Source organism: Leptopilina boulardi, unplaced genomic scaffold (genome assembly GCF_019393585.1).
Source record: "Leptopilina boulardi isolate dan_hultmark-lab unplaced genomic scaffold, ZJU_Lbou_2.1 LbouV2_179, whole genome shotgun sequence".
Lineage (NCBI taxonomy): Eukaryota > Metazoa > Arthropoda > Insecta > Hymenoptera > Figitidae > Leptopilina > Leptopilina boulardi.
In genome coordinates this window covers 1636091-1662038 of record NW_026137728.1, presented here as the reverse complement: position 1 = coordinate 1662038, position 25948 = coordinate 1636091, and the positions used below count along the sequence as shown (strand labels likewise).

The 25948-nt window shown below is 22.4% G+C and overlaps 1 protein-coding gene across 20 annotated transcripts in view; it reads right to left on the bottom strand.

The window, feature by feature from the left end:
• LOC127277749 (uncharacterized) overlaps positions 1 to 25948 on the bottom strand; it is a 137387-nt gene that overhangs the window by 15215 nt on the left and 96224 nt on the right. For 15 of the 20 annotated variants that reach the window (XM_051299095.1, XM_051299099.1, XM_051299093.1 and 12 more), the window contains 9 exons: positions 25667 to 25930; positions 24188 to 24363; positions 23653 to 23856; positions 23131 to 23352; positions 22754 to 22774; positions 20615 to 20848; positions 20286 to 20342; positions 10624 to 11640; positions 5529 to 6149 (listed from right to left, as the gene is read on the bottom strand). In XM_051299095.1, the coding sequence (XP_051155052.1) occupies positions 6089 to 6149; positions 10624 to 11640; positions 20286 to 20342; positions 20615 to 20848; positions 22754 to 22774; positions 23131 to 23352; positions 23653 to 23856; positions 24188 to 24363; positions 25667 to 25930 (2256 nt within the window). In that variant the 3' untranslated portion in view covers positions 5529 to 6088. Of the gene's footprint in view, positions 1 to 5528; positions 6150 to 10623; positions 11641 to 20285; positions 20343 to 20614; positions 20849 to 22753; positions 22775 to 23130; positions 23353 to 23652; positions 23857 to 24187; positions 24364 to 25666; positions 25931 to 25948 lie in introns of those variants that run through there. The other 5 variants (XM_051299102.1, XM_051299103.1, XM_051299101.1 and 2 more) reach the window with 3 other exon arrangements.

Below are 25948 nucleotides of genomic sequence, written 5' to 3'. Positions count from 1 at the left end.
ATTTTTTTTAAGACTCAGAAAAGTTTATTTACAAGAAAAAGTTCATTTTGAAGAAGAAAAAAAGTTTTTTTTTTCCTTCTATATGAAATATTTTGAAATTCTGATAAAATGCAGAAGGAAAAAAAAAATGGTAACAATAGTTTCTCATTAATTTTTTTTTTTTCAACAATTTTTCTAAAAAGAGAAAAAAAAATTTATTATTAGTTATGTGATTTTTTAAGCACCGAAAAATCGCAGCAGTAATTTATTTCTTTTTCGATGACATAATAATTATAATAAAAAAAAAATTCTAGGGCACACACACACAAAAATGATAAAATATTTATACATATTGGTATATATGTATATTATTTTTGGGAGTCGATTATAGATTTCGATCTCCAAAAATTGAAATTATAAATTCAATATATATTTATTGTTATATATTTTGTATATATATATATTATAAGATTCTTTTCTTTTTTCTTTTATAGCGAAATAGATAATGTGCAGCGCAAGAACGAGTGGCTTTAGTTTTTTTTTTTTTTCATTTTTTTATATAGGAAACGAGAGGCCTATATTTGAAAGCTTAGATCTCAGGTACATTTTCAGTCTTCTGATCGCTATATAATGACCTATTTGCGCGATAATTTATTTTTTCAAATAAGTTTCATGAAAAAAAAAAAAAAAAAAATTGTAAATAAAAAATTATTAATAAAAAATTATAAATAAAAAATTATCAATAAAAAATTATTAATTAAAAATTATAAATAAAAAATCAATAAATAAATAAATAAAGTCGATAAAAAATTATTAATAAAAATATAGTCAATAAATAATTATAAATAAAAAAGTGTCCGATAAAAAAAATAAAAAATATCGGAAAAAATTGTTGCAAAAAAGAAATTTATAAATAACTAAAATATTTATTCTACTCATTTATTAATTCATAAATAAATTATTACTAATTTTATACTACATTTTATGAATTTTATCCAAAAAGAAATTGTGTCAATTCATAAAAAAAAATTTTTTATAAAAAATTGTATAATTTAAACGAAATAATTATTTTTTTTAATTAATATAAATTATTATAAATTAATATTATTATAAATAAATTAACATTCTATTGCTGTCGACTGGGGAAATTCCATAATAAAAAAAAAGGTATTTTTCATTTCTCACTAGATCAAAAATCAAAATTGTGAATATCGTAAATTTTTTTTTCTTCTCTTTTTTGTTTAAAAAATAAAATAAAAATAAATTTTTTGTTTAAAGTCACATGACAAAAATGTTCTAAAAACCGAATTAGTTAAAATTTTCAGCATTTCAAAAATTTATAGCGTCGAATTTTCAATTACGAAATTATATTTTTTTCATTTGTTTTTTTTCTTTATTTTTTAAAATAAATTTTTCATTTCCTTTCATCGTCAATACACATTTAAATATTAAACCGAATTTTCAATTCTATTTTTCTGTTATTGAAAATTTAATTCAGTAAAAATTTACACAAGATGAATTTTTTTTTTTTTTTAATTCGACTAAAAATTCTCTATTTAATGAAAATTTTTTCTAAACGAATTTTTATTCACTAATATTTATATTTAATTAAATTTTTATTTAACAGAATATTTTTTCAGCCAAATATATAAAAAAATTTTTAATTAAATTTTTATTCAGCGAAATTTCCATCAAATAGAAATTTATTTTTTGCCTAATAATTATTTAACAGAATTTTTACATGAAAATTTGGTTAAATAAAAATTTTGTCAATTAAAAATTTTGCTAAATAAATTTTTGGTCAAATAAATATTTCCAAAAATGAGAATTTGTTTAAAGGAAAATTTTAAAAAATAAAAATTTCATAGAATAAAAGTTTTAATTGATATTTAGATAAATAAAAAAATCGGTTAAATTTAAATTTAAAAAGCAGTTTAATAGATAGTAGTTAAATAAAAAGTTTTTTTTAAAATAAAAATTCAATTAAATATATAATATCAACGAAAAATTTGTCATTGAAATTCAATATAATGTTTATTTTTCTCTGCAATATTCCAATAAATAAAAAATTCGACATTATAAATTTTGATATAGTGAAAATTCTCCTAAAAGAGTTTTAAAAAAATTTCCCTGTACTCTTTTAACAATTTTTTTTTCTCCAAGTTTCATTAATTTGAATTTTCATTGCATTATTTTATTAATTTTCTTTTTATTATTTTTTTTTTTTGCATTTTTATTTCTCAATGTAGTTCGAAGTAGAAAAAAACCGTTTTTTTTTTACAGTAATCCCAATCCTAATTAGTATAAAAACTGGTATAAAAAGGTAGAAAAAAAATGGTACGAATCGCTAAAAAAAAATCGTAAAAATCTTTATACTAAATAACTAATTAGAAAAAAAAAATTCTATAAAGATAGAGAAAAATGAAAATTCATTAAAAAAAAAAAATTGTAAATTTATAGAATTATTCTTACAGAGCAGTAAATTAAGTCTTAAAAACGAGAAATGAAAATAAAAAGTTGTGTGTGCCCCTTTGTTTATATATTTATATATATAACGATGAATAGATTTTTTTTTTAGAGAAGAAAAAGATATTCTTAAAATTACATTTTTCTTATTACATTCATTTCAGCCGAGACACATAATAAAGCTGTTATTATTTTTTTTTTGTCCTCAAAGATAATCAGATTTTAGGATTTAATTTCATTTCATTTTATGATCTGATTTAAGATATTCGTTACTTTCACTGATTTTTGTTTTTCTTTCATTATTATTTTTTTCGCTGAACATTTTTTTTTTTTTTTCTACAAGACGAAGGGGTAAATTTATTTTTTTTTTAATTTTTTAATAGGAAATTACAGTTTTTTTTTGCGCCTTGGACGCCTCTTAAATATTTTTTGTTTTTTTTATATAATAAATGTGGCGATATGAGAAAATGATAAAACGCATCGAGCAAATATTCTTTTTCGACAAGCAATTTTTTTAATTTTTTTTTTTTCATAATGATTTCACGAAAAAAAAACTCTTGACGAGTAAATTTTTTGATTGATTTTTGTTTTATTTTTTTTTAAATACAATATTAACACTACTTTTTTTTGTGAGATTCACAAAAAAAAACAAAGTGTTATATATTTTATGAATTTTCAAATTCATATATATATATATTTTTTTTCATTCTCATTTTCATTAAACTTTAATTCGCACCAACATTTTCATACATAATATATTCTAAGGTCTAAAAAAATTCACAGCTACATGAGATTAATATCAGTACTATTCTTGCCTAAATACCCCCTTTATTTTTTATTTATTTTTCTGGTATTTTTTTTTTTCTTTTTTGAATAATCGGAGTCACAACACTGGCAAGTTTTTAATATCGCATTCACATATTTTTGATGGAATTTTTTTTTTTCCATCTGATTAATTAGTTTACGATAAGAATGAAATTTAAATTAAATTGAGCTCCGGTTAAAATCTTAAAATACAGTCATCATTAATATTTTTAGATTTCTTACACGAGAATTTTAAAGGTATATATATAGATATATCATTTAATTCAAGGATCCAGAATTAATTTGCATTTTTTTTTTTACTTCGCGATAGCAAAAAAAGGAGAACCACTTAAATTCAAGTGAAATTTATTTTTTTCCACATAAAAAGATCCGCAGTAAGAATAAGAAAAATAAAAAAAAAATTTCGATAAAATTTCAAAAAAAATTTTTTTTTAGGAAAATTAAAATAAAGATTTAATAATTACCACAATAATCAATTAAATGATAGCCTTTTTTCATATTTATTTATAAAAACAATTCGATTTCAATTTCTTTTTTTCACTCGATTTTTTTCCATAACTTGGAATAATTTAATTATTTTACTTTTTTTTGAGATATCTTAACAAGTTTTAAAACTTTATTTAATCTATTAATTTTCTTTTTTTTTATGAAATAGAGATATACAGTAAATATCGACACTATTAGGAATTGTTAAACATTAACTATTAGGGATTTTATAAATTAGATAAAATTCAAAAATTCCAAATACTGGGGCAGTCACAATTTTGGAATTTTGAATTTTTTTAAAATATTTTTCTTTAATTTCTCAACATTTAAGAATTTTTTTTTTCTAAGGTATAACATACAAACACGAAATGTGCGTACACAAGAATTTTAAAACTAGAAAATTTTTTTTTTTTTTTTTTTTTGGTTTTTTTTTTTCTTAAAAAGATATACACAGACATAATTGAAAGAAGACGATTAATTAGACAATGATTTTTCAAATAGATATTTTATATATTAGAAGAATCAATCTCGTCATATCGATTGATAATTATATATAGATATCCATAATTTTTTTAAACACACAAAGAACATTTATTTTTTTTTCAACTACTCATTTCAACTATGTGTACGATTTTTTTTTTTTTTTAAATAGTGCTTTATATAAATTAACTATCATAATAAAATTTCATATCTCGAAATTTTTTTTATAACAATTTATACTTTGAATAAAGAAAAAAATTTTTTTTTTTTTTAACAATAAATATACTTTTTCTTAAAGAAAAAAAATTTCCAACAATATTTTTAAAATTTTCCTCTTTTGTATAACATTGCAATAAAATTTAATCAATTTTTACAACAATCTAATTTTTGATTTACATTTCAATTTTAAAATAATTATTTTATTTTTTTTTTTTATTCCGATTGAAAAATAATTTTATATGAATTTGAAATTAAAATAATTTAAATGAAATATTTTTGTAAAATAAAACCAAAATTTTTAAAAAAGATTTTTTATTAATTTTTTATATTTATTAAAAATAGAAAAAAAAATGAAGAAAAAGAAAAAAAAATTGTGCTTCTATGAAAACTGAGTTCCAAGGGAAAGGTCATTGGGCTCAAGATTGACTGAATCCCTGGGAACGAGTCTAAAGAATGCACGGATAAAAAAAAATTACTCGAAGGGTGCATTTTTTCATAATATTAATCTTAGTAACACTGATGTGAAACGTTTATTTTGAAATATATATGATATTCCACTTTTTTTTTTTCTTTATAGATTATTTAATAATATAATTTATTAGCAAACTTTTTTTTTTCTTGCTAAACAATATAATAATTGATGGTAATTCACACATCGTGTTCTATTTATAAAATTGAATATTGTGTCAAACATTTTTGTAAAAAAAAAAACAACCTACTTTTTTTTCTCCAAAACCACTTTTTTAAAAACGAAAAAAAAATCAAATTAATAAACAAAAAGGAATTGAAATTTTATATTGTAATTCAATAATATGGTGTTCATTTTTAAAAAATAATTCATACTTTGAATTTTTTACATCAAGCTGAAAAATAAAATTTCACTTGAATGTGATTCTCTCAATTTCTTTTAAATTTCACTAATTTCTCTTTTTTTTAAATAGAAATAAAAATAGAAATAAAAATAGAAATAAAAACAGAAATAAAAAAAAATTAAAAAACAAATAAAAAAATTAGAAATAAATCAAAAATTTAAAAAAAAAACTTTTTAGATCTAAATTTAAATAAATACTTATTCAAAAGAATAATTCTCCATAAAAGATAAGAAAGAAGAAAAAACTAATTCTTCAAAACTTGAAAACTCGAGAAAAGAGAATTTAAAAGATTTATTATACGAATTCAAACGTGAATAGAAGAAAAATATTATTTCAAGAGACGAAAGATATGATATTATTAAAAACTTTTTTTTTTCAAAGTCGAAAAATATTTGCAAAGTAATCTGGATTCTTGTCTTTAGCGAAGTAGAAGAAGTGGAAATTCGATTTGCAAAATTTCAAGTCTAAAAGATCGTAGAGTTACCAGAGATTCAAGAGAATTTCTTTGTGTCATTGTAATATTTTTTTAACGTAGAAAAGTTGATTTTAGTTTTTATTGAAATGTACGAATACATTAAATTTATTTCAAATTTCCTACTTATATGGAAAAAAATCACATTCGATGATTTAGTGAGTATAAAATCATATATAAATATTCGAGAGACGAATATTTTTTTCATTTTTTTTTTTCTAAAAAATTCTGGTAACCCTATCCTTTTTTTTTTCTTTTTTAATAACATTTTATCAATCCAAGTCCAAATTTACAAATAACCCAAGGTCGCGTAAGTTTTTACATAGGGCGTATCCACTCTACAATTTTCCCTGGAAAAATTAAACAAAACAAAAAAACAGGTAATATTTCAGAAAAGAGAATTTGTGTTGTTTTGAATTTTTTTTTTCCCCATACAGAATGATAATTGAAAAAAATTTCGGATCAAAAATAATATTTTTTTTTTCCTTCTTTTAAATATAGAAAATTATTTTTAAAATTAAAAAAAAATATATTTTTCGATACGATTTTTTCCCAATCATTCTGTATAGATTTTTTTACTATACAAGGAAAAATTTCATTAAGGTGCACTACATTCATTTAAGTGAAAAGTTAATTCAATTTTTTTTTTGCCGATATGGATAATAATAAATTTTTCTGAAATTTTAAACCTATTCGATAAAAAATTCCTACGAGAAAAACTCAAATAAAATGTAAATGAGAATTTTTTTTTGTCTAAATTAATGTTTTTTTTTTTCTTATTAATTTTAAATACCTCTTTTACTATTTAGAATGTCAGGTGTTTGAGAAAATTTCATTTTGACGTGTTAATTTTTTTTACGACGCCATTCATCTTAGTTATATGACCTTAATTTTATTAACTACACATATATATGTATATGTATATATAATAAATTCACGCGCGAGAAACATTAAATTCTGAATTATTAAATTATTTCAGTAAAACTGTTTACACATAGAAAAATAAAAATTTTAAATACATATACTTATGTAATAATTAAGAGTTCAAAAAATTTCCGAAAATAGTTTCGTTTTTTCAATAACTAATTATATTCTAAGACAAAATAGAATTAAGTTTATTGCTTTAAAAAAAAAAGAAAATAAAATTATAAAAACGTAGGGTAAATTCAAATTTTTTTAAATTTATTCTCTTTTGCAGTCAAGAAGAAAAAATCGTTTTTGAAATATACCGTGAGAAAAGAAGATTTCTAATTAAGTTTATTTTTTGTTCATAACTTCAAAAAAAAAAAAAAAAAAAAAATGTTTTTTAAATAACATAACAAATAAAACTATAATTAAAATTGATTTCTTCAAATTTTGAAAGTTTCAATTTTACAATTTTGAAAAAAAAATTATTTTCAACCATATTTATTGTTAAATAATTATTATTTAATTTTTTTTTTATTTATAGTATAAACAATTTATCTCATTATTATCAAATTTTAATAAATTGCATATTTTGCTCTTTTGAATTATTTTCTATAAAATTAAATGAATCAATTTTAAATTTTTTTAAAATTGTTGAATTTTATTAACAATATTTTGTTTAAAATTTATTGAACAAATAAAATTTTTTGTTTTTCATATTTTTTAAACCAAATATTATTTATAAAAAAACAAAATAACAAATAGAATTTTTGAAAATCTTTTCAAAGAGTAAAATAAGCTTATAAAAATTTGGATAAAAATTACAATTGTTCACTAACTTGCAACAAAAAGCATAAAATTGTATAATTAATTATTATTTGCCAATAAATTTTGATTCAAAACAATTTTATTTTGAAAATTTTACAGGACATTTTTAAATTTTATTTATATTTTTTTTAAACTCAAATTTCCGAGCAAAAAAACCAAAAAACATTATTAAATATATAAACCAGTTAAAATTTTCAAAAACAAAGTCCACAAATTTATTTTTTGAAAAACTCAAAATTCCGAGCAAAAAAGAAATTAAAAAAACATTTTTTAAACGTCTAAAATTAAAAATGTTTCAAAAAAACTGATATTGTGCCCAATATTGTGGAAATTTTTCACCAAAAATTACTAAAAAAATTATTATTTTGCCGGAAAAAAATGTCAATTAATTCAAAGCACAAGTCGAGTACAATTTGGCACTTGATTTTATTTTTTTTTGAAAATTTTAATTTTAAATATTTTCAAAATGGTTTTTGGTTTTTTTGCCCGCAATTTTGAATTAAAAAAAAAAAAAATTTGTACCTGAAAGAGTACAATGGGCATTTTATTGGTTGTTTTTTTTTTAATTAAAATTTTATACGTTTTAAAAAGGTTTTTTTGTTTCTATTGCCCGGAATTTGGAATTTTTCAAAAAAATGAATTTATGCAGAAAAGAGCACAATTTGGCATTGCATTTGTTTTTTTATTGAAAATTTTAATTTTAGACGTTTTAAAAAGGCTTTTTTGTTTTTTTGCCCGGAATTTTGAGGTTTTCAAAAAAATGAATTTTTGTACAAAAGAACACAATTTGACACTTGATTTTGTTGTATTGAAAATTTTAATTTTTCAATTTAAAAAAAAAAAACTTTCAAAATGTTTTTTGGTTTTTTTTTGCCCGGAATTTTGCATTTTTAAAAGAATGAATGTGTACATAAAAGAGCACCATTATTGGGCATTTTATTTGTTGTAGTTTTTTTTTTTGAAAATTATAATTTTAGACGTTTTAAAAAGTTTTTTTGCCCGGAATTTTGTGGTTTTCAAAAAATGAATTTTTGTACAAAAGAACACAATTTGACACTTGATTTTGTTGTATTGAAAATTTTAATTTTTCAATTAAAAAAAAACATTTTTCAAAATGTTTTTTGGTTTTTTTTTTTGCCCGGAATTTTGAATTTTTCAAAAAAATGAATTTGTGCAGAAAAGAGCACAATTTGGCATTGCATTTGTTTTTTTATTGAAAATTTTAATTTTAGACGTTTTAAAAAGGCTTTTTTGTTTTTTTGCCCGGAATTTTGAGGTTTTCAAAAAAATGAATTTTTGTACAAAAGAACACAATTTGACACTTGATTTTGTTGTATTGAAAATTTTAATTTTTCAATTTAAAAAAAAAAAACTTTCAAAATGTTTTTTGGTTTTTTTTTGCCCGGAATTTTGCATTTTTAAAAGAATGAATGTGTACATAAAAGAGCACCATTATTGGGCATTTTATTTGTTGTAGTTTTTTTTTTTGAAAATTATAATTTTAGACGTTTTAAAAAGTTTTTTTGCCCGGAATTTTGTGGTTTTCAAAAAATGAATTTTTGTACAAAAGAACACAATTTGACACTTGATTTTGTTGTATTGAAAATTTTAATTTTTCAATTAAAAAAAAACATTTTTCAAAATGTTTTTTGGTTTTTTTTTTTGCCCGGAATTTTGAATTTTTCAAAAAAATGAATTTGTGCAGAAAAGAGCACAATTTGGCACTGCATTTGTTTTTTTATTGAAAATTTTAATTTTCGATGTTTTAAAAAGGTTTTTTGTTTTTTTGCCCGGAATTTTGAGGTTTTCAAAAAAATGAATTTTTGTACAAAAGAACACAATTTGACACTTGATTCTGTTGTATTGAAAATTTTAATTTTTCAATTAAAAAAAAAAACATTTTGAAAAATGTTTTTTGGTTTTTTTTTGCCCGGAATTTTGAATTTTTAAAAAAAATGAATGTGTACATAAAAGAGCACCATTATTGAGCACTTTATTTGTTGTTGTTTTTTTTTTTGAAAATTATAACTTAAGACGTTTTAAAAAGTTTTTTTTGCCCGGAATTTTGAATTCTTTAAAAAATGAATTTATGTATAAAACAGTATAAGTCGAGCACAATTTTCCACTTGATTTATTTTTTGAAAATTTTAATTTTAGAAGTTTTAAAAAGGCTTCTTGTTTTTTTTTTTTTTTTTTTTTTGCCCCGGAATTCTGATTTTTTTTTAAGAAACTAATTTTTGCATAAACAATCACAAGTAGAGCTCAATATTTGTTTTTTGAAAATTTTAACTTTACTTTTCTAACTTCCTGAAAATCGGTAAAATTCACAACGTTTGTAATCAACGATTGAAAAAAAAAAAATATATATAATTTTTTGCCTCAAATTTTTTCTCTAAAAATTGTTGATTGAAAAATATTGCGAAAAAACTTTTAGATAAAAAATTCTAATAATTTGCAAAGAAAAATATTGTTCCTTTAAATCGTTGATCATAAACGTGAACTTCATCGAACGAAGCTGAAGTACGCAACGTTTATGATAAACGATTTTTTAAAAAATAATTTTTTAAAATAAAAATTCTATATAATTTTTTGCCTAAAAAATATTTCTTATAGTTTTCATTCATCAACAAATTATAAAAAAATATTTTTTAGGCAAAAAATTATAGAATTTTTATTTAAAAAAATTATTTCTTAAAAAATCGTTTATCATAAACGTTGCGTACTTCAGCTTCGTCTTTTTTAAAATGCTTTGAATATCTAAAAAGCGATCGTCTTTTTTTTTGGAAATTTTTTTTTCTCCGATATTGTTCATTCAAAAAACGATTTTTCAACTACAAAATAGATTAAGGCAAGGTCTAAGTAGTATCAGCTGTTCCATTGAAACTTCAAAGGAACACAGCTGACTCGACTTGGACCTGGCCTTAAATTTGAAAAAAAATTGTAATTACATTTTGTTTATCATTAACTAACTGGATATATACAATACAAATCTGGATAATAAAACAAAAGAATCGTGAAAGTGAAAAATTAAAAATGAAACGTGAAAATAGGAGAGAAAAAAAAAAAAAAAAAAAACACAACAGTACTTACTCGTCTTCCCACGGGCATACTTCGTTAACATTATTGTCTCGCTGCTCCTGAGTTGTCGTTGCAGTTGGGACGTTCGTTGGATCCTGTTGGGTGTCCGGATCCCAAACAGGAACAACTTGTGCCTCATCTGCTCCCTCCTCAGTTATCAGTTCACTTTGAACTGTCGACGTATTTTTCGCTACGTCCTTAACAATCTTGTCGTCGTCGTCATCATTCTCACCATCTTCATCATCATTTTTTTGAACATCCACATCGACTTGACGACAACTCGTTTGCGTCGCTTGTTCCTCTCTCGAGACACAATCAAAACTCGAACCAGCAACACTATCCTGTTCCGAATCAATCGCGTCCCCCGATAAATCACCCACAATTGCACTTATACTGATCAATGGCGCCAAACCAGGCGATTTTATCGTCGTCGTATGATAATCATTCCTAGAAATAGTTGTTGTTGTTGTTGTTGTAGAAGTAAGTTTAATGCCAGATCGAACTTGAATATCAACATCCTCTTCTGGTACAGTTCTAACCGCACTGTCCCCAACAATTTGTTGCGATGACGATAAATCAATTGATTGTTGGGGCGAAGAACATGTATAAGATGACACAGAAGGACGACTTGTATCGGCGAGTTTCACCTTACCACTTATTGAACCTATTGAATAGTTACGAGTAATAGTGGCTGTTGGCGCACGTTCGTTACCACTACTCGAACTACATGGAAACGGAAATTTATGCAGTCTTTCGGAAACTTCCGCAATTGCTATACTAATATCCGATGATGAACTGCATGAATCTAATTGTGACGAGTTTTTTCGCGATGATAATCGATAATCATGTGGTTGAGTGAGTCCACTGTGATGTGGCATGTCGTATGATGAGGCATCAAATGATACTGTTGCAACTCCAGATAATGTGGGTGCCGTTGTTGCGATATTTGGCATTGTCTCGGGTGCCGCCGCATCCCAAGGGCAAACATCGTCCATAGGGCGAACTGTCGCTTCCGCCACGCCAGCATCCCTGACAACATGAACTTTATTATATGATTTAGTTTTTACACGCAAAATTATTATTTATTTTTTTCTTTTTTTTTTAATATCTTCGAGCTCGATTTTATTGCGTGCACAGCTCATTCTCGACATTTATATAAATTTTAGGATCTCACAAAAAAAAATTGGAACGTAAATATAAGTTTTTAAAATCATTAGTTAGAATTTTTATTCTATAGAATTTCATTTTAATTATTTTTTAGCCGAATTTTTTATTTATTCGAATTATTATTTTGCAAAATTAGAATTTTTATTAAATCGATTTTCTATATTAGAAAATTTTTATTTGCATGCCTCGGATCGACTTTAAGGCACAAAAAAAGTTGTTTTAGTCGATTTATATTCCAATAAAAGTCAAAAAAAAAAGTCGATTTTATTTTATTTTAACAAAATTTAATTGGTTAATTAAATATTTCACTTTAAATAACTAATGTTATTAGATATTAAATACATTTTATTAATTCTGTAATGAGAATAATTCTTTAATGAATATTATCAAGAAAATTTATTTCCGAATATTTCAGAATCGAATTAATTGTAAGAGAAATTTTCAAAAAGTTTATTTCAGTAGGACAAATTTCTAAAAAAAAAAAATTCTTAAAAGTTTCATTTTTATAATTTTTTCAAGTCTAATTTCAGCAAATTGATTCTAATAAAAAATTTTGTCATATAGTTTTTTTGGTTAAAAAAAAATTTCAGGCAATACTTAATCAAGTTTTACAAATTTTTAAATTGAATTTTTTTTTAATAATAATAATTTTTTAAGAGGTAAAGTTGAAATTTTTAGAAATAATTGAATTTCAAAAGATTTTTTTAATTTTTAGACAATAATTAAATTTTACAGAACTAAAAATAGTTTATCAAATAATTTTAGATAACATTTTTTAAAAGTAATTGAATTTTCAAAGATTTACAATTTGGATTTTTGAAATTAATTGAATTTCAAGTGATTTTTAATTAAAATTTTTTTTATAATTTCACTAAAAAATTTATTAGAGATTGCAGACAAAAATACAATAGTTTGAAAACTTTTTAAGTGAACAGGGTGTCTAACGGTCAGGGAAAGCCAGGGAATTAAAATGATCAGCGAAAGAAAAGTCAGGGAATTTCTTTATTTTTCTGGAATTTTTTATGAATAAATTAAAGTAACTATTACCCGTGTGGAAAAGTGATGTGGGCCCCCAGCGGGGGCCCTTATGGATCGCCCTCATGCCATGAGGGCCGCATATGGATGATCCATAGGGGCCCCTCATGGAAACGACATGCTCATCGATGAGGGCGCCCGCATGGGCGATCCATGAGGGTGCCCCTACGGGCGCCCTTATGGGCCCTCACGTTTGCCCTCATCTTGCCCTCAAGTTTGCCATAATGTTTTTTAATCAATAATATTAATAATAAAAGTTAATTAATAATAAATAAGCTTAAGTTATGAATATATCGCTAGTTTTAAATTAAATTCTTACTCAAATTGAATTTATTAATTAACGTTCTAATTAATTAACTGTCGGATATAATTAAAAGTAATAATAAATTAATTAATTAAAAAATTAAAAAATATGTAATTTATGCATACTATTAACGGATATTTTCATTTTTCAATTAATTCATACATAGAATTAATGATTAAACGCAAACCTGAGAAATAAATAAATCTAACGCATGGGGGGAATCGAACCTACGACCTACGGACTATGAGTCTAACGCTTTACCAACTACGCTACGCACGCTACTTCAAAACGAATGCTAACTTCTTGATGCTATTTAAACTTCCAAAATACCTAACAAAGAAAAGTGCTTAACATCATTTAGTTAAAGTTAAGATATTAAATTATATTTTCCAATCAAATGCAATTTATAAAATATAATTAATTATATGCTTTATGATTATTATCATGAATCATCTCAGGTGAATTTTCAAAAAAAGTGTAAATATATTTTTATTAAAAACGCGTTTTTCGTTGTTCTGAATCATTGGAAACACTCATTTTTTGTTGACGAAAAAATATTTGAATTTTGGACTTAGAAAATTTTGCTAATCGATCATGAGGGCGATCCATGCGGGGCCCCTACGTTGCCCCTCATGGATTCGCCATAAGTGTGAGTGTTATTTTCAAAAAAGTGTAAATATATTTTTATTAAAAACGCGTTTTTCGTTGTTTTGAATCATTGGAAACATTCATTTTTTGTTGATAAAAAAATATTTGATTTTTGGACTTAGAAAATTTTGCTAATCGATCATGAGGGCGATCCATGCGGGGCCCCTACGGTGCCCCTCATGGATTCGCCATATGGATCAGCCCTCATGGGCCCCCGCCGGGGGCCCCGAACTCTTGAGGGCAAGATCGTGGCTTTTTCCACACGGGTAGTTTCAAATTTTTTTTTTACTTTTTTCCCAAAGCAAATGCAAATTAAAAATTTGGCCTTCACACTCAATTATTAAGCATGTGATATATCTTATATTAATTAAGTAAATAATTATTTACTACTATTTATTGAATCTAATAAATGATTTTTTAAACTTGGATAACAATTAATTAATTTTTTTGCAGTGAAATATTTGGTTTTTTTAATATAAATAAAAATTATTTGATACAATTTTATTTTATCGGTTCAACTTCAAATAAAGTAAATTATTCATTAATACGAATAATTTTTATTATTTAATGCTAATATCCACATTTAACTTATAAAAGTATTTGCGGCGTCGAATATTAAATTATCGAATTTCTATTTAGCAAAATTGTATAAAGTGAATTTTATATTATGCAAAATTTTCAATTTACATTTAACTAAAATTCGATTTAAAAGAATTTCTATTTAGCAGAACTCTTATAAAGCATTTTTTCTAATACTTTTTTGAAATTTTAAATTAATATAATTTCAATTTAACGAAATCAGAGTGGCTACTATTTTTAGAATTTTTGCCTTCCGGTTTTCTCCCGGTAGAAATTGGAGATTTCTTCCGGTTTTAAAATACATTTTTTCTGTACACAAATCTATTATATTTATGTAATATGCAATTGTAAAAAATAATGAACAGCAAAAGCACTCTATGAAAATTTATAAAATTTAAGTTTTATGAAGTACATTGAAATAAAATATAACAAATTTTATTAAGTATAGTAGACATTTTAGTAAACATTTTTCAATTTAGGAAATACGTGTAAAAATGGGAAATATTGATACAAAAAATAATATACTTATGGGTCTAATTGAGTAAATAAAATTTTGAAAAAAATATTTATTATTTTTCGAGATATTTGCATTAAAAAAATTAGTGCAACTTTTTTTTCAATTACTCATAAACTTTTTCACTTTTAGTCCTGGAAAAAAGTTTCCTAAACGTTTTTTGCTCAAAAAATATTGAAGTTTAAGAAAAAAAATTAATTTTGAAAAATTAAAATTTTTTAATTTATTTATTTATTGAAAAAATAAAATTTGTTTTTAATTTTTAAACTTATTATCGGGCTCCGTTTATTTAGCGGGGGTTTCCTACCTTCTCGGCACGGTATTTTTCAGTCTTTCTCTAAATAACATTTTATAATTAATTTTCGATTTTTAGTAATACTTGATATTCTTTTTTTGACACAGAATTAGATTAGACGTAGTATATAGAAGGAATTTGAGGATAGACCCTTCAATCTCACGTGGAATTGCTCATATATTTTACATAATTAACACGAAATTTTAGATGATTAAAAGTTGAACAATTTTCGAATAATTGCGCGAATCACAAAATCCATAAAATCTCACGGATTAATTTTTCTGTCCCGGCTTTCTCCCGATTCAAATTTCTCCCGGTTCTCCCGATTGGCTGGCCACCCTGGAAATTTATGTCTATAAAAATTGACAAAAAAAGAGAACTAAGTAGAATTTTTCTTAAATGAGAATTCTGTTAAATAAGAATTAGTTGGAATTAAAATTTTCTTTAATAAAAGTTTTGTTAAAAAAATTTTTCTTTATGCAATTTTTCTTGACATAAATTGCGTTAAATTGAAATTGTATTAATTTGAAATTCAATGTACTAGAAAATCTGCTTTAAATAATGTTACTAAATAAAAATTTGATAATTTAAGATTTGACGCATTATTTCATTATTTCATTATTTCATTATTTCATTTCGCATTAATTTCACTAGAATATTTTAGTTTTTACGAAACATTATTTTTTTTGGTTCAAATACATATGAAATTAGTGGATAATAGACAGGTAAATGATTTAATTGTAACAAAATAAATTTTATTTGATAAAAATAAAAATTTTTTAGTGTAATTTAGGTCAGAAAAAAATCAGTGAAAAGTCAGGGAATTTTTTTCCTAGCAATTATTAGACGCACCCTGGTGAAAAATGGTTTCAGATTGTTGAATTTTCGAAGAATTATTATAAAAATCATTAAAAAATAATTTAATTTCAGAAGAGTTATAATTGAAATTATTAAATTTCAAAAAATTTTAGAAATAATTAAATTTTAGAAGCTTTTAAATTGAAATTTTTGAAAATAATTGAATTTCAAAAGATTGTGTTAAATTTCAGACTTTATGTTCTTGGGGTCGCTGAAACAAAAATAATAATTCGAAGAAATAAAATTCGGCTCAATAGAAATTATATTGTATATATCTAATGAAATTTTATTAAATAAAAATTCTAACAATTGATTTTTAGAACTTATTCGAATGCGTTCCAAAAAATTTACAAATATAATTTTTGTTTATAGAAATTATTCTAACAATATTTTATAAATATAATCGAGTACAGATTTATGAATTTCTAATAATCACAGAAAAATAAATAAACTGATAATAATTGTATATATGAGGGGAAAAGAGATATACACAAATTTATTGCACAAAAAAGGCATGAGTATTATCTAAAATTCATTAGTGTTAATTTCAGTGTTTCAAAATTCATGTCGAATTTCTAATTCGAAATTTGATTAAATAAAAATTCCGTCGAATTGAAAGTTTTTTCTATATAAAAATTTTGAGAAATGAAAATTTAGTTAAATCAACATTTTGTTAACGAAAAAAAAAATTAAACGAAAAAAAATTAAAATTTGATAGTAATATAAAAATTCTGTTAAATAAATAAGTTAAATAGAAATTTTGTCATATTAAAATCTGTGAAATTAAAATTCGTATATGATATAAACTGTTAAAAGAAAGAATAATGAATATATTTTTTATAAAATTTAGTTTAATATAAATGTGACATTTCTAATTTTGAAACACTGAAAATTCGTATACTAATGAATTTTTTTTTTTAATAATATATTCATACGTTCCTGTATACAGTAAAGAACACACTCAAGGCAAAAAAATACTATTATGATTTGAATTTTTTTCCTCAATTTACAAGTCTCAGAGAATAAGAGATGTTCATAAAATATTTCATATATACATTCCTTTTTTACACTTCGTTTATTATTAAAAGAATATTAATTTTTAAAAAACAATGTTCGTTAATCTTTTAATTAATGAAATTAAAACTTTTAATTCTATTATACTTTTTTATTCTCAATCAGAAAAATATGAATTAATATTTTATATATTCGAAAAAAAGAAGACAAAGTATTTATAAATTTTTAAAAAGACTTAAAATTTTAACGAGATAGTCGTAAATTTAAAATAAAAGCAATATAGAATATTCCAAAGCCTGCTATAAAATAACAATAAGTTGTGTAAATAAAAAATTATTTAATGAAAATAAGAAAAATATTTTTATGCAATATATATATATAGAATTGTTAAATTCATGAAATACGGAATTTTCAAAAAAAAAAAAAAAAAAACGAATAAATGAAACTAATTAAAATTTTAAAATAAAATTGTATAAAAATTTATAAGGGAATAAATTTTCATAAAAATATTTTATCATTTTTCTTCTCATATAGAATTTTCATCGTTGAAGAGTTCAACAAAATAAACCCCCCAACGAAGGATAAAATAGGAATATACATAATAATAAAAGACTCATAAATTTTGAGAAAAGAGTTAAAACGAAAAAAGAAGCACTATATAACGACACGTATTGCTTTTGGATTTTCATAATTCATATACTCTATAATATAGATAGTACATACAAGGAAGGAAAAGAAGAGAGAAAGAGAGAGAGAGAGATAGTGTTATGAATTTTTAGGTTTAATAATACACATCCTAATATAGAGGCACAAAAAAAAAATACGGCAGAAGATTAACATCGATGGGTACGTCATTATTTCTGGACAAACAACAAAAGAATATATTCTCAAAAGAAAATATATAGTAATGCACAAAGTACACTGCAATGTAAAAAAAAAAGAAAATGAAAAAAAATATAAAAACATTTTTCAAACGCGAGTCAAAGAGAAATTTTTTTGATAAATTTTTAGAAATATTAGTTCAAGAATAGATGATTGGAAAATTTGGGACGAATTAATATTTTCTATATGAGGCCTGTCGAAAGTTTTGTGGTGTCGAATTTAAAATTATCGAATTTTTATTTAGCAGAATTTTCTAAAGTGGATTTTATAAAGAGTCGAATTTCTAATTAACCAAATTTTTGTATAGCAAATTTTCTAAGACATCGAATTTTCAAAAATAATACAATTTTCATTTAATAGAATTTATGTCTATAGTAAAATTTTCAGAAAAAATAATTTTTATTTAATTTTATTCATTTTTTTTTTAAATTAAATGAAATTTGATTAATTTAATTACCTAATTGAAATTAATTTAATAAATTTAATTATTTCTTTTATTTAATTTTTATTTATTCAAATATTCACTTGACAATATTCTCAATAAATGAATTCACATTTAACAAAATTTTTATTTAACAAAAAACTGTTAAAATTGTCGAAAAAGTTGATTTTTAAATTTTAATAAATTTATTATTATTTTAATAAATATTTTATTAATATTAACCATTGTTATTAGCTACTAAGAATAAATTTTAATAATAATAATAATAATAATAATAATAATAATAATAATAATAATAATAATAATAATTAATAAAAATAATTTACCAAGGAATTTTATTTAGATAAATATTATTTATAGATTTTTTAATATTTGGAAATAAATTTGGAAATTGAACTGAGTTGAGATAAATTTTCAAGAATTTCAAAAATTTTTAATTTATAAAAAAATATGAAAGTTACTTTTTCAAAAAAAAATTTTCAAGTCTAATTTATTGCAAATTATTTATGAATTCAGAATTTTGTCAAAGTTTGAAGTTCAAATGATTGAAAATAAAATATTTTATAGAAAATGAGAGAATTTTTATCTAAAAATGTTTTAAATAATTGAATTTTGGTAAAAATTATTAGAAATTGAAACAATTTTTTAATATTATTGAAAATTATTAATTTGGCGAAGAATTTCAGATAATTTTAAAAATAATAAAGTTTTGAAAGAGTTAAATATTTAAGATTTTTTTTTTTTTTTTAGAAATAATTGAATTTCAAGAGACTTTAAATTGAAATTTTTGTAAAATTGAATTGCTAAAGATAATTTTTTTTTACAAATTACAGACAATAGTTGAATTCTAAAAAAATTTTAATTTTTAATTAAATAATTGCAAAAATTTTTTTAATAATTGAAGTTTAGAAGAAATTTGTTAAAATTATTAAAAATATAATTTAACTTGGCGAAGAAGTTTAAATAGAAATTTAAAAAATATTTTAAATTTCAAAAGAGCTACAGTTCAAATTCTTAGAATTAATCAAACCGAAGAATTTTAATTGAAAATTTTGTAAATTTGAATTGTTGAAAACTTTTTTAAAAGAATTTTAGCTAATAATTTACATTTTAGAAAATTTTTAATTAAAAGTGTTTTAATTAAATTTTTCAAAAATTTTCATTAAAATTATTGAAAATAATTAAATTTGCAAAGACTTTTTAGATTTAAATTTTCAAATTATTTAAATTTCCAAAAGAGCTACAATTCAGATTTTTAGAATTAATCAAATTTCTGGAGATTTTGAACAAAAATTTTTGTAAATTTGAATTACTAAAATATTTTTTCAAAAGAATTTTAGCCAATAATTAAATTATAGAGAATTTTTAATTGAAGATTTTTAATTAAATTTTCGAAGAATTTCATTAAAATTATTGAAAATGATTAATTTTGAAAAGACTTGTTAGATATAAATTTTCAAACTAATTGAATTTTCAAAGAAATACAGTTTGTACAAAAAAAAAGTTATAGGTATGTATTTTGTTTGAATTTAATAAATTAATTTTCTTAATAAAAATTTTTTATGCCAATTTTGCTAGACATAAATTCAGTTAAATATATAGAATTTCTATTAAATCCAAATTTAGTTAAATAGAAATTTTTCAAAATAAAAATTACCCTCATTATAAAATCAACTTTATAAAATTCTTCTAAATAAAAATTCAATAATTTTTAATTCAATACCACAAAAATTTCAAACAGTTTCAATATGTGGGAAATATTTATACGTACCCGAAAAAAATTTTTAATTCCAGAGACACAATAAAAACAACTGAACGTTGATAAAATTGTAATAATATCCAACGAATAATAAATACAAAAAGGTTTTACATTATAAATATATAGATATACATAAAAAATACCACGAGAAAAACTCTTGGAAAATCGGGAACTTACTGATAACTATGGGAACTAGGCCTGGTAGGAATCTTAATGAAGCGAGCCAGATCACCCCTGAAAATAAAGTCGGATCGATAAAACCGACTTTTTTTTTTGAGTACCAATTGACGTTCACCTTCTTTTCTCCCAAAAAAAAAAATAAATAAAAAAAAAATGTTTTATATTAAGCAGCTTAATTATAATTTGAAGAACAAGACTCTTTTATGTTCAGTGTTTTCGTTGTTAAAAATAAAAAAGTTTAGTTGAAAAAAAAAATGCTCTAATGCTAAATTTTAACTTTCAATTTTTCTTTTCTTTCTTTTTTTTCAAAATCAAATTTAACGAACCTGTAGGGAATGTCTGTGAGGTTTGATTGGCTGTGAGAATGAGGCACTCGTGGAGCTGAAGTCACATCACGAACTCCTAAAATTGCAAGCTCGTGAGCTGAACCCGATAAACTGCGATCACTTCCTCTTCGTCTTCCTACTCCACCAGTGATCGTGTGCTGTTGCTGAAGACCAGGCATCGTCGTTGATGTCGATGGTGTCTTCTTTTTTGCCTGACCTCCAAATACAAAGAATCTAAAAAAAAAACCAAAAAAACAAAACATTCCAATAATTTTTGTGATTTTTTGAAAAAAAAAAAAAAAAATAAATTGCACAATCATTTTTTTTTTTTCCTGTAACAACAAAAATTTTGTTAATATTATTATTTCTATTATTAAAATAATTTTAGTATATAATAATAAAATATTTTATACATAATATAAATAATATTGCATTGGTCGATTCCACGTAAAATTTACCATTTTAAATTCGGATAAAAATATTTTTTTTGAGGCGCATAAATTTTCCATAAAAATCATTAATTAAAATTTTCATTGTAAAAAATTTTAAATAAATAATTATTTTTTTAACGAATTTTCGAATTAAAATTTGACCGATTTTCTTTTTATACGAATTTTTACATAAAAAAATTTTTAGCTACTGAATTTTTTTTTTTTGGCAGAATTTTTATTTTACAATAATTTTCTTTACATGATGTTTTATTTAAAAGAATTTTACATCAACAGAATTCTCATTCAATCGAATTTTTAAATGAATGAAATTTCAATTTACCGAATTTTAATTTGTACAAATAAAAATACGGACAAATTAAAATTCGGTGAATTGGAATTTTATTCATTTAAAAATTCGATTAAATGAGAATTCTGTTGATGTAAAATTCATTTGAATTAAAATTCTTTTAAATAAAAAATCATGTAAAGAAAATTATTGTAAAATAAAAATTCTGCCAAAAAAAAAAAAGATTCGGTATAGCTAAGAATTTTATTATGTAAATATTCGTATAAAAAGAAAATCGATCAAATTTTAATTCAAAAATTGAAAATTCGTCTAAAGAATAATTATTTCTAATTTAAAATTCTAATTAATTATTTTTATGGGATAATCATGCGCTCTTTTTTTCCTTTTTAAAATGCCACTAGGATCTTTCATTTTACTTATAGAAAAGCAAACTAAAATGCATTTTATTTTGAAAAAATACCAGATTTTAAAAAATTGATAACTCAAACATTTGGCCAATTATAAAAAAATATACTGTACCTTTTTTTCTGCAAAGAACGAAAAAAAAAATATTTTTATCCGAATTTAAAATTTCACATGGAATCGTCATAATTAATTAAAAATTACGTCATTTTTGAAAATACACAAAAGATTAAACTTTAATTGATTATTGAATTATTATTAGAACAAAAAAATCAATTTTTATTTTATTATATACGTATTATTATTTTTTTTATTATCATCATTATTATGTATAATTAAAAGAAATAGAAAATTTTACCAATTTAATTCGGAGTGATTGATAAAATTTTCTATTTCCCTTAAAACCTTTATCGAGTGATAAATCTATAATTTGTTAATATTATTATTATTAATATTTTTATTATTATAACAAGGTTATTAATTTTTTACCTAGTAACGAATTACTAGAAATGTGGAAATGATTATAAATTATGATATTAGATTTAATTTTAATGGATAGTTTTTAATGGTTGTTTTTTCTTTTTTTTTTTGGTTAAAATACAATTTTTTCTTTTAAATACACTTATTACAGAAGAATGATAAATTTTTTATTAGTGTGCAGTTACGAGTTTACAGGTCTTTTGGTAAGTGATATTATTATTGGAAATTAATAGCGTCTCAGTTTGAAACATAAAATAAAAGAAAAACTCTATAATATGAAAAAGGTAGACAAGGGAAAATTTCCTCTTTTTTTTTTTAAATACAATTTTTATGAAGCTATTTACAGGGAATGAAAACTATATATTATTTATAGATTTGCCAGGTTTGCAGTCATGCTTAATACGGGATAAAATTATCTAAAAATAAAAAAAAAGGAAATAAATTATAAAATCAGGGGTTAAAAAAAAATGGGAATCATTCAATTTTTAATAATCAGGAGTTCCACATTAATAAGCTTACCTTTTATCTCGAAACTGCACACTGGAAAATAATTTAGTATTTCACTTAATTTCGCTTTTGTTTTTTTTTTTTTTATCATCTATAATAGGCAAGTTAATCCGGGACAATGGATTTTTAAATAAAAAATCCTAAATTTTACAGTGTAATTCTGTTTTGCATTGATTAATTAAATTCTCAAATCATTGGATATAAATTATAATATAATTAATAACTTAAAAAATTTTTAATATAAAAATTAAAATAGTTTTAAATCAAAAATTTTTGTTTAATTAAATTAAAAAAATTTAAATTATAAATGAAATAAATTTTATTGAAAATTAAAAATAATTTCAAAGGTGTTTCAAATCTGTTTTTTCTTTTCATGTTTTTTTTTATACCTTTTTTTAACAAGTGGCTGAACTCCGGAAGCTAGAAGATTTCTATAATGATCAGAGCGAATGAATCTGGGATAGCAATCCTTTTTGAGAAGTAACGCGTACACATGTTCAGCAGCCGAATCAAACGTAAACCTACTTGGATTTTTCATTTCCTGGTGAACCTTCTCCATTGTTTTTCCATCAATATTTATTTCACAAGGCGCACCAGGTGCCAAAAATTCTCTGTCGAAAAAAAAATCCATTTCAAAAGTTCTTTTACAAAAAAAAAAAAAAATATTTTTTTAATATCCTCAACTAGGACAAAAAAAAAGTTCTAAAATTTTTTCCTAATTTTAAATAAATAAATTAATTAAATAAATATGTATATAAAATAATTTTTTTTGGAGGAAATCGCAACTTTTTGAACCAATATAATTTAATAAAAAATTAATAAATAGTTAAGATACTAAATTGAAAAAAAAAAAAAAAATTTTAAATGAAAGGAAATTAATAATTAAATCAATATTGTAAAGCTATACGAACTTGAAGATTTCATTGACTTTTTCAGCAATCTGGGCTTGATAACTGTGCCTCAAATCCTTAACAGCCATCCAAAATCGAATATTTTCATGACTATATTCTTTCCTTAAATAATTTGTGAATTCCAGTAAACCCGTTGGATCCGACATTAATTCTTCCATCGACAATCCCCACCTTTTTACTCTTTTTTCCGTAGGAACTTCCACCCTGATTAAATAATAAAATAAGTGACTATAAAAAGAATTTCATATTTAAAAAAAACATGACAAAATTTGAAAAACATTTTAAAGTTCGAAATGTAAAAAAAATAATTGAAAAATTTTAAATTCGTCATCATTTGAAAATTAAAAATATTTTAAGAATTAAAAATTTTAAAGCTTTACAGTTACATACATAAAAAGATTTGCAAATTTAAAAATATTTCTCTAAAAATTGAAAAAATTATTTTCATACCACTCTTAAAAAAAAAAAAATAATAAAATGAAATATAATTTTGATCTACATATATAAAGAAAACAAATGCTGTGAAAAAACTCACAAAGGACTATTTAGTTGCCAAAAAGTTTGATCATCAGTGATCCATGGATTGGAAGGTTGTGGTGGTGAAATCATGGAATCATATTCTGCATAAGTTTCATAGTGAGACTTAATATTTTCTATCGCAACTGAAACCTTCACTCTGGTGCGAGTTAAACTATTTCGTAAAAGGTCAACCTAAAAGAGAAAAAAATAAACAATTTAAGCAGAAAAAAAGAAAGAAAAAAAATTTTGAATTTAAAATCATGATTAAAAAGAGCTAAAATTGCGATAAATATTGAAATATCGAAGTAATACTAATAATTGAAAGACAAAAAAAGAGAAAAAAATTTATTATTCAGAAAACATTTCTTTTTTTCAAATTAAAAAAAATTATTTCTCTGAACATCTTTTTCAATTTAAATAAAGTGTAAGATTAAAAATTTATTTGAATTGACAAAGAATAAAATTGATTTTACTAAAAGATATTTACATTTTTCTAATATTTTCATTTGCCTAGAATTTTTATTCTTGAAGTTCTCATTTATTCGAATTTTTGCATTTATCTAAAATTTCATTCACAGAAATTTAATTTATTCGAATTTCTATTTATAGCCAAATTGTGATATTGTTCGAAATTTTATTTTGCATAAAATTTAATTTGTTAGAAATTTCAGCAAAAAAATTCAACAAAATTGACATATGTACGAATTTTTTTATAGCCGAATTGTTATTTTTGTTTGGATTTATTTTTATCCAAAATGTCATTTTTGTCTGAATTTTTTATTTTCATTTGTCTAAAATTTAATTTATTTACATTTCTATTTAGCAAATTTTTTTTTTACTAAATATGACAAATATTTATTTGTCCGAAAGTTTATTTATAAAAAAAAAATAAATTTTTTTGCCCCGATTTTATCTTTTTTGACAAATTTTTTTGTCTAAAATTTCAAATGGCCGAAAAAACAGTCGACAGAAAGATTTCGGTGTGAATTTCAAAATTAACTAATCAAAAATTGTAAATTTTAAAAATCGTGCCGAAATCTTTCGGTTAAATGAAAAATCGGTGTTTTAAAAATTCTGCCAAATAAAAATTTGTGAAAATAAAAATTCGGGCAAATGAAAAATCAGTGAATTGGAATTTTTTGCATTTATAAAAATTCAAAACACTTAAAATTCTGTTGAATGAGAAAAAATTCGGGCAAATGAAAATTCAGTGAATTGAAATTTTTTGCATTTATAAAAATTCAAATCACTTAAAATTCTGTTGAATGAGAATTTTGCTAAATTAATATATTTGTTGAAATTAGAATTTTTTTTTTTTAAATAAAAAGTTGGCGAAGAAAAATTCTGTAAAATTCATTTGCCCGAAAAAATATTCGTTTAAAATCGAAGAAAAAAATTTTTTTTTCCCCGCCTTCCAATGCACAAATTTCCATACGATTTAAAGAAAAATACACTATTTTTTTTAGAATGTAAATAAAGAAAAAAGAAGAATTACCTCACGCTGCAAATCGGTAAGAGTTCTTTTGCGGGGTAGAGCACGTTGTCCCGGTCTTGCACGAGCCGGAACAGGCACTATCTCAAGGGTACTCGAACACCCTGGTGGTGGTCGGTAAACTCTCCAAAATGCACGTTCCTGCGAGTCACTTACAATCTTATCCCCTTTCTTTCGCTCTTTCGATAATCGCACCTGTTCCTCGGCTTGCAATTGTATAATATCCCACTTGTTTTGCAAATTCTTTCTCAAACTGTTCAAGGCCTCCTGTATGTTAACAATAAA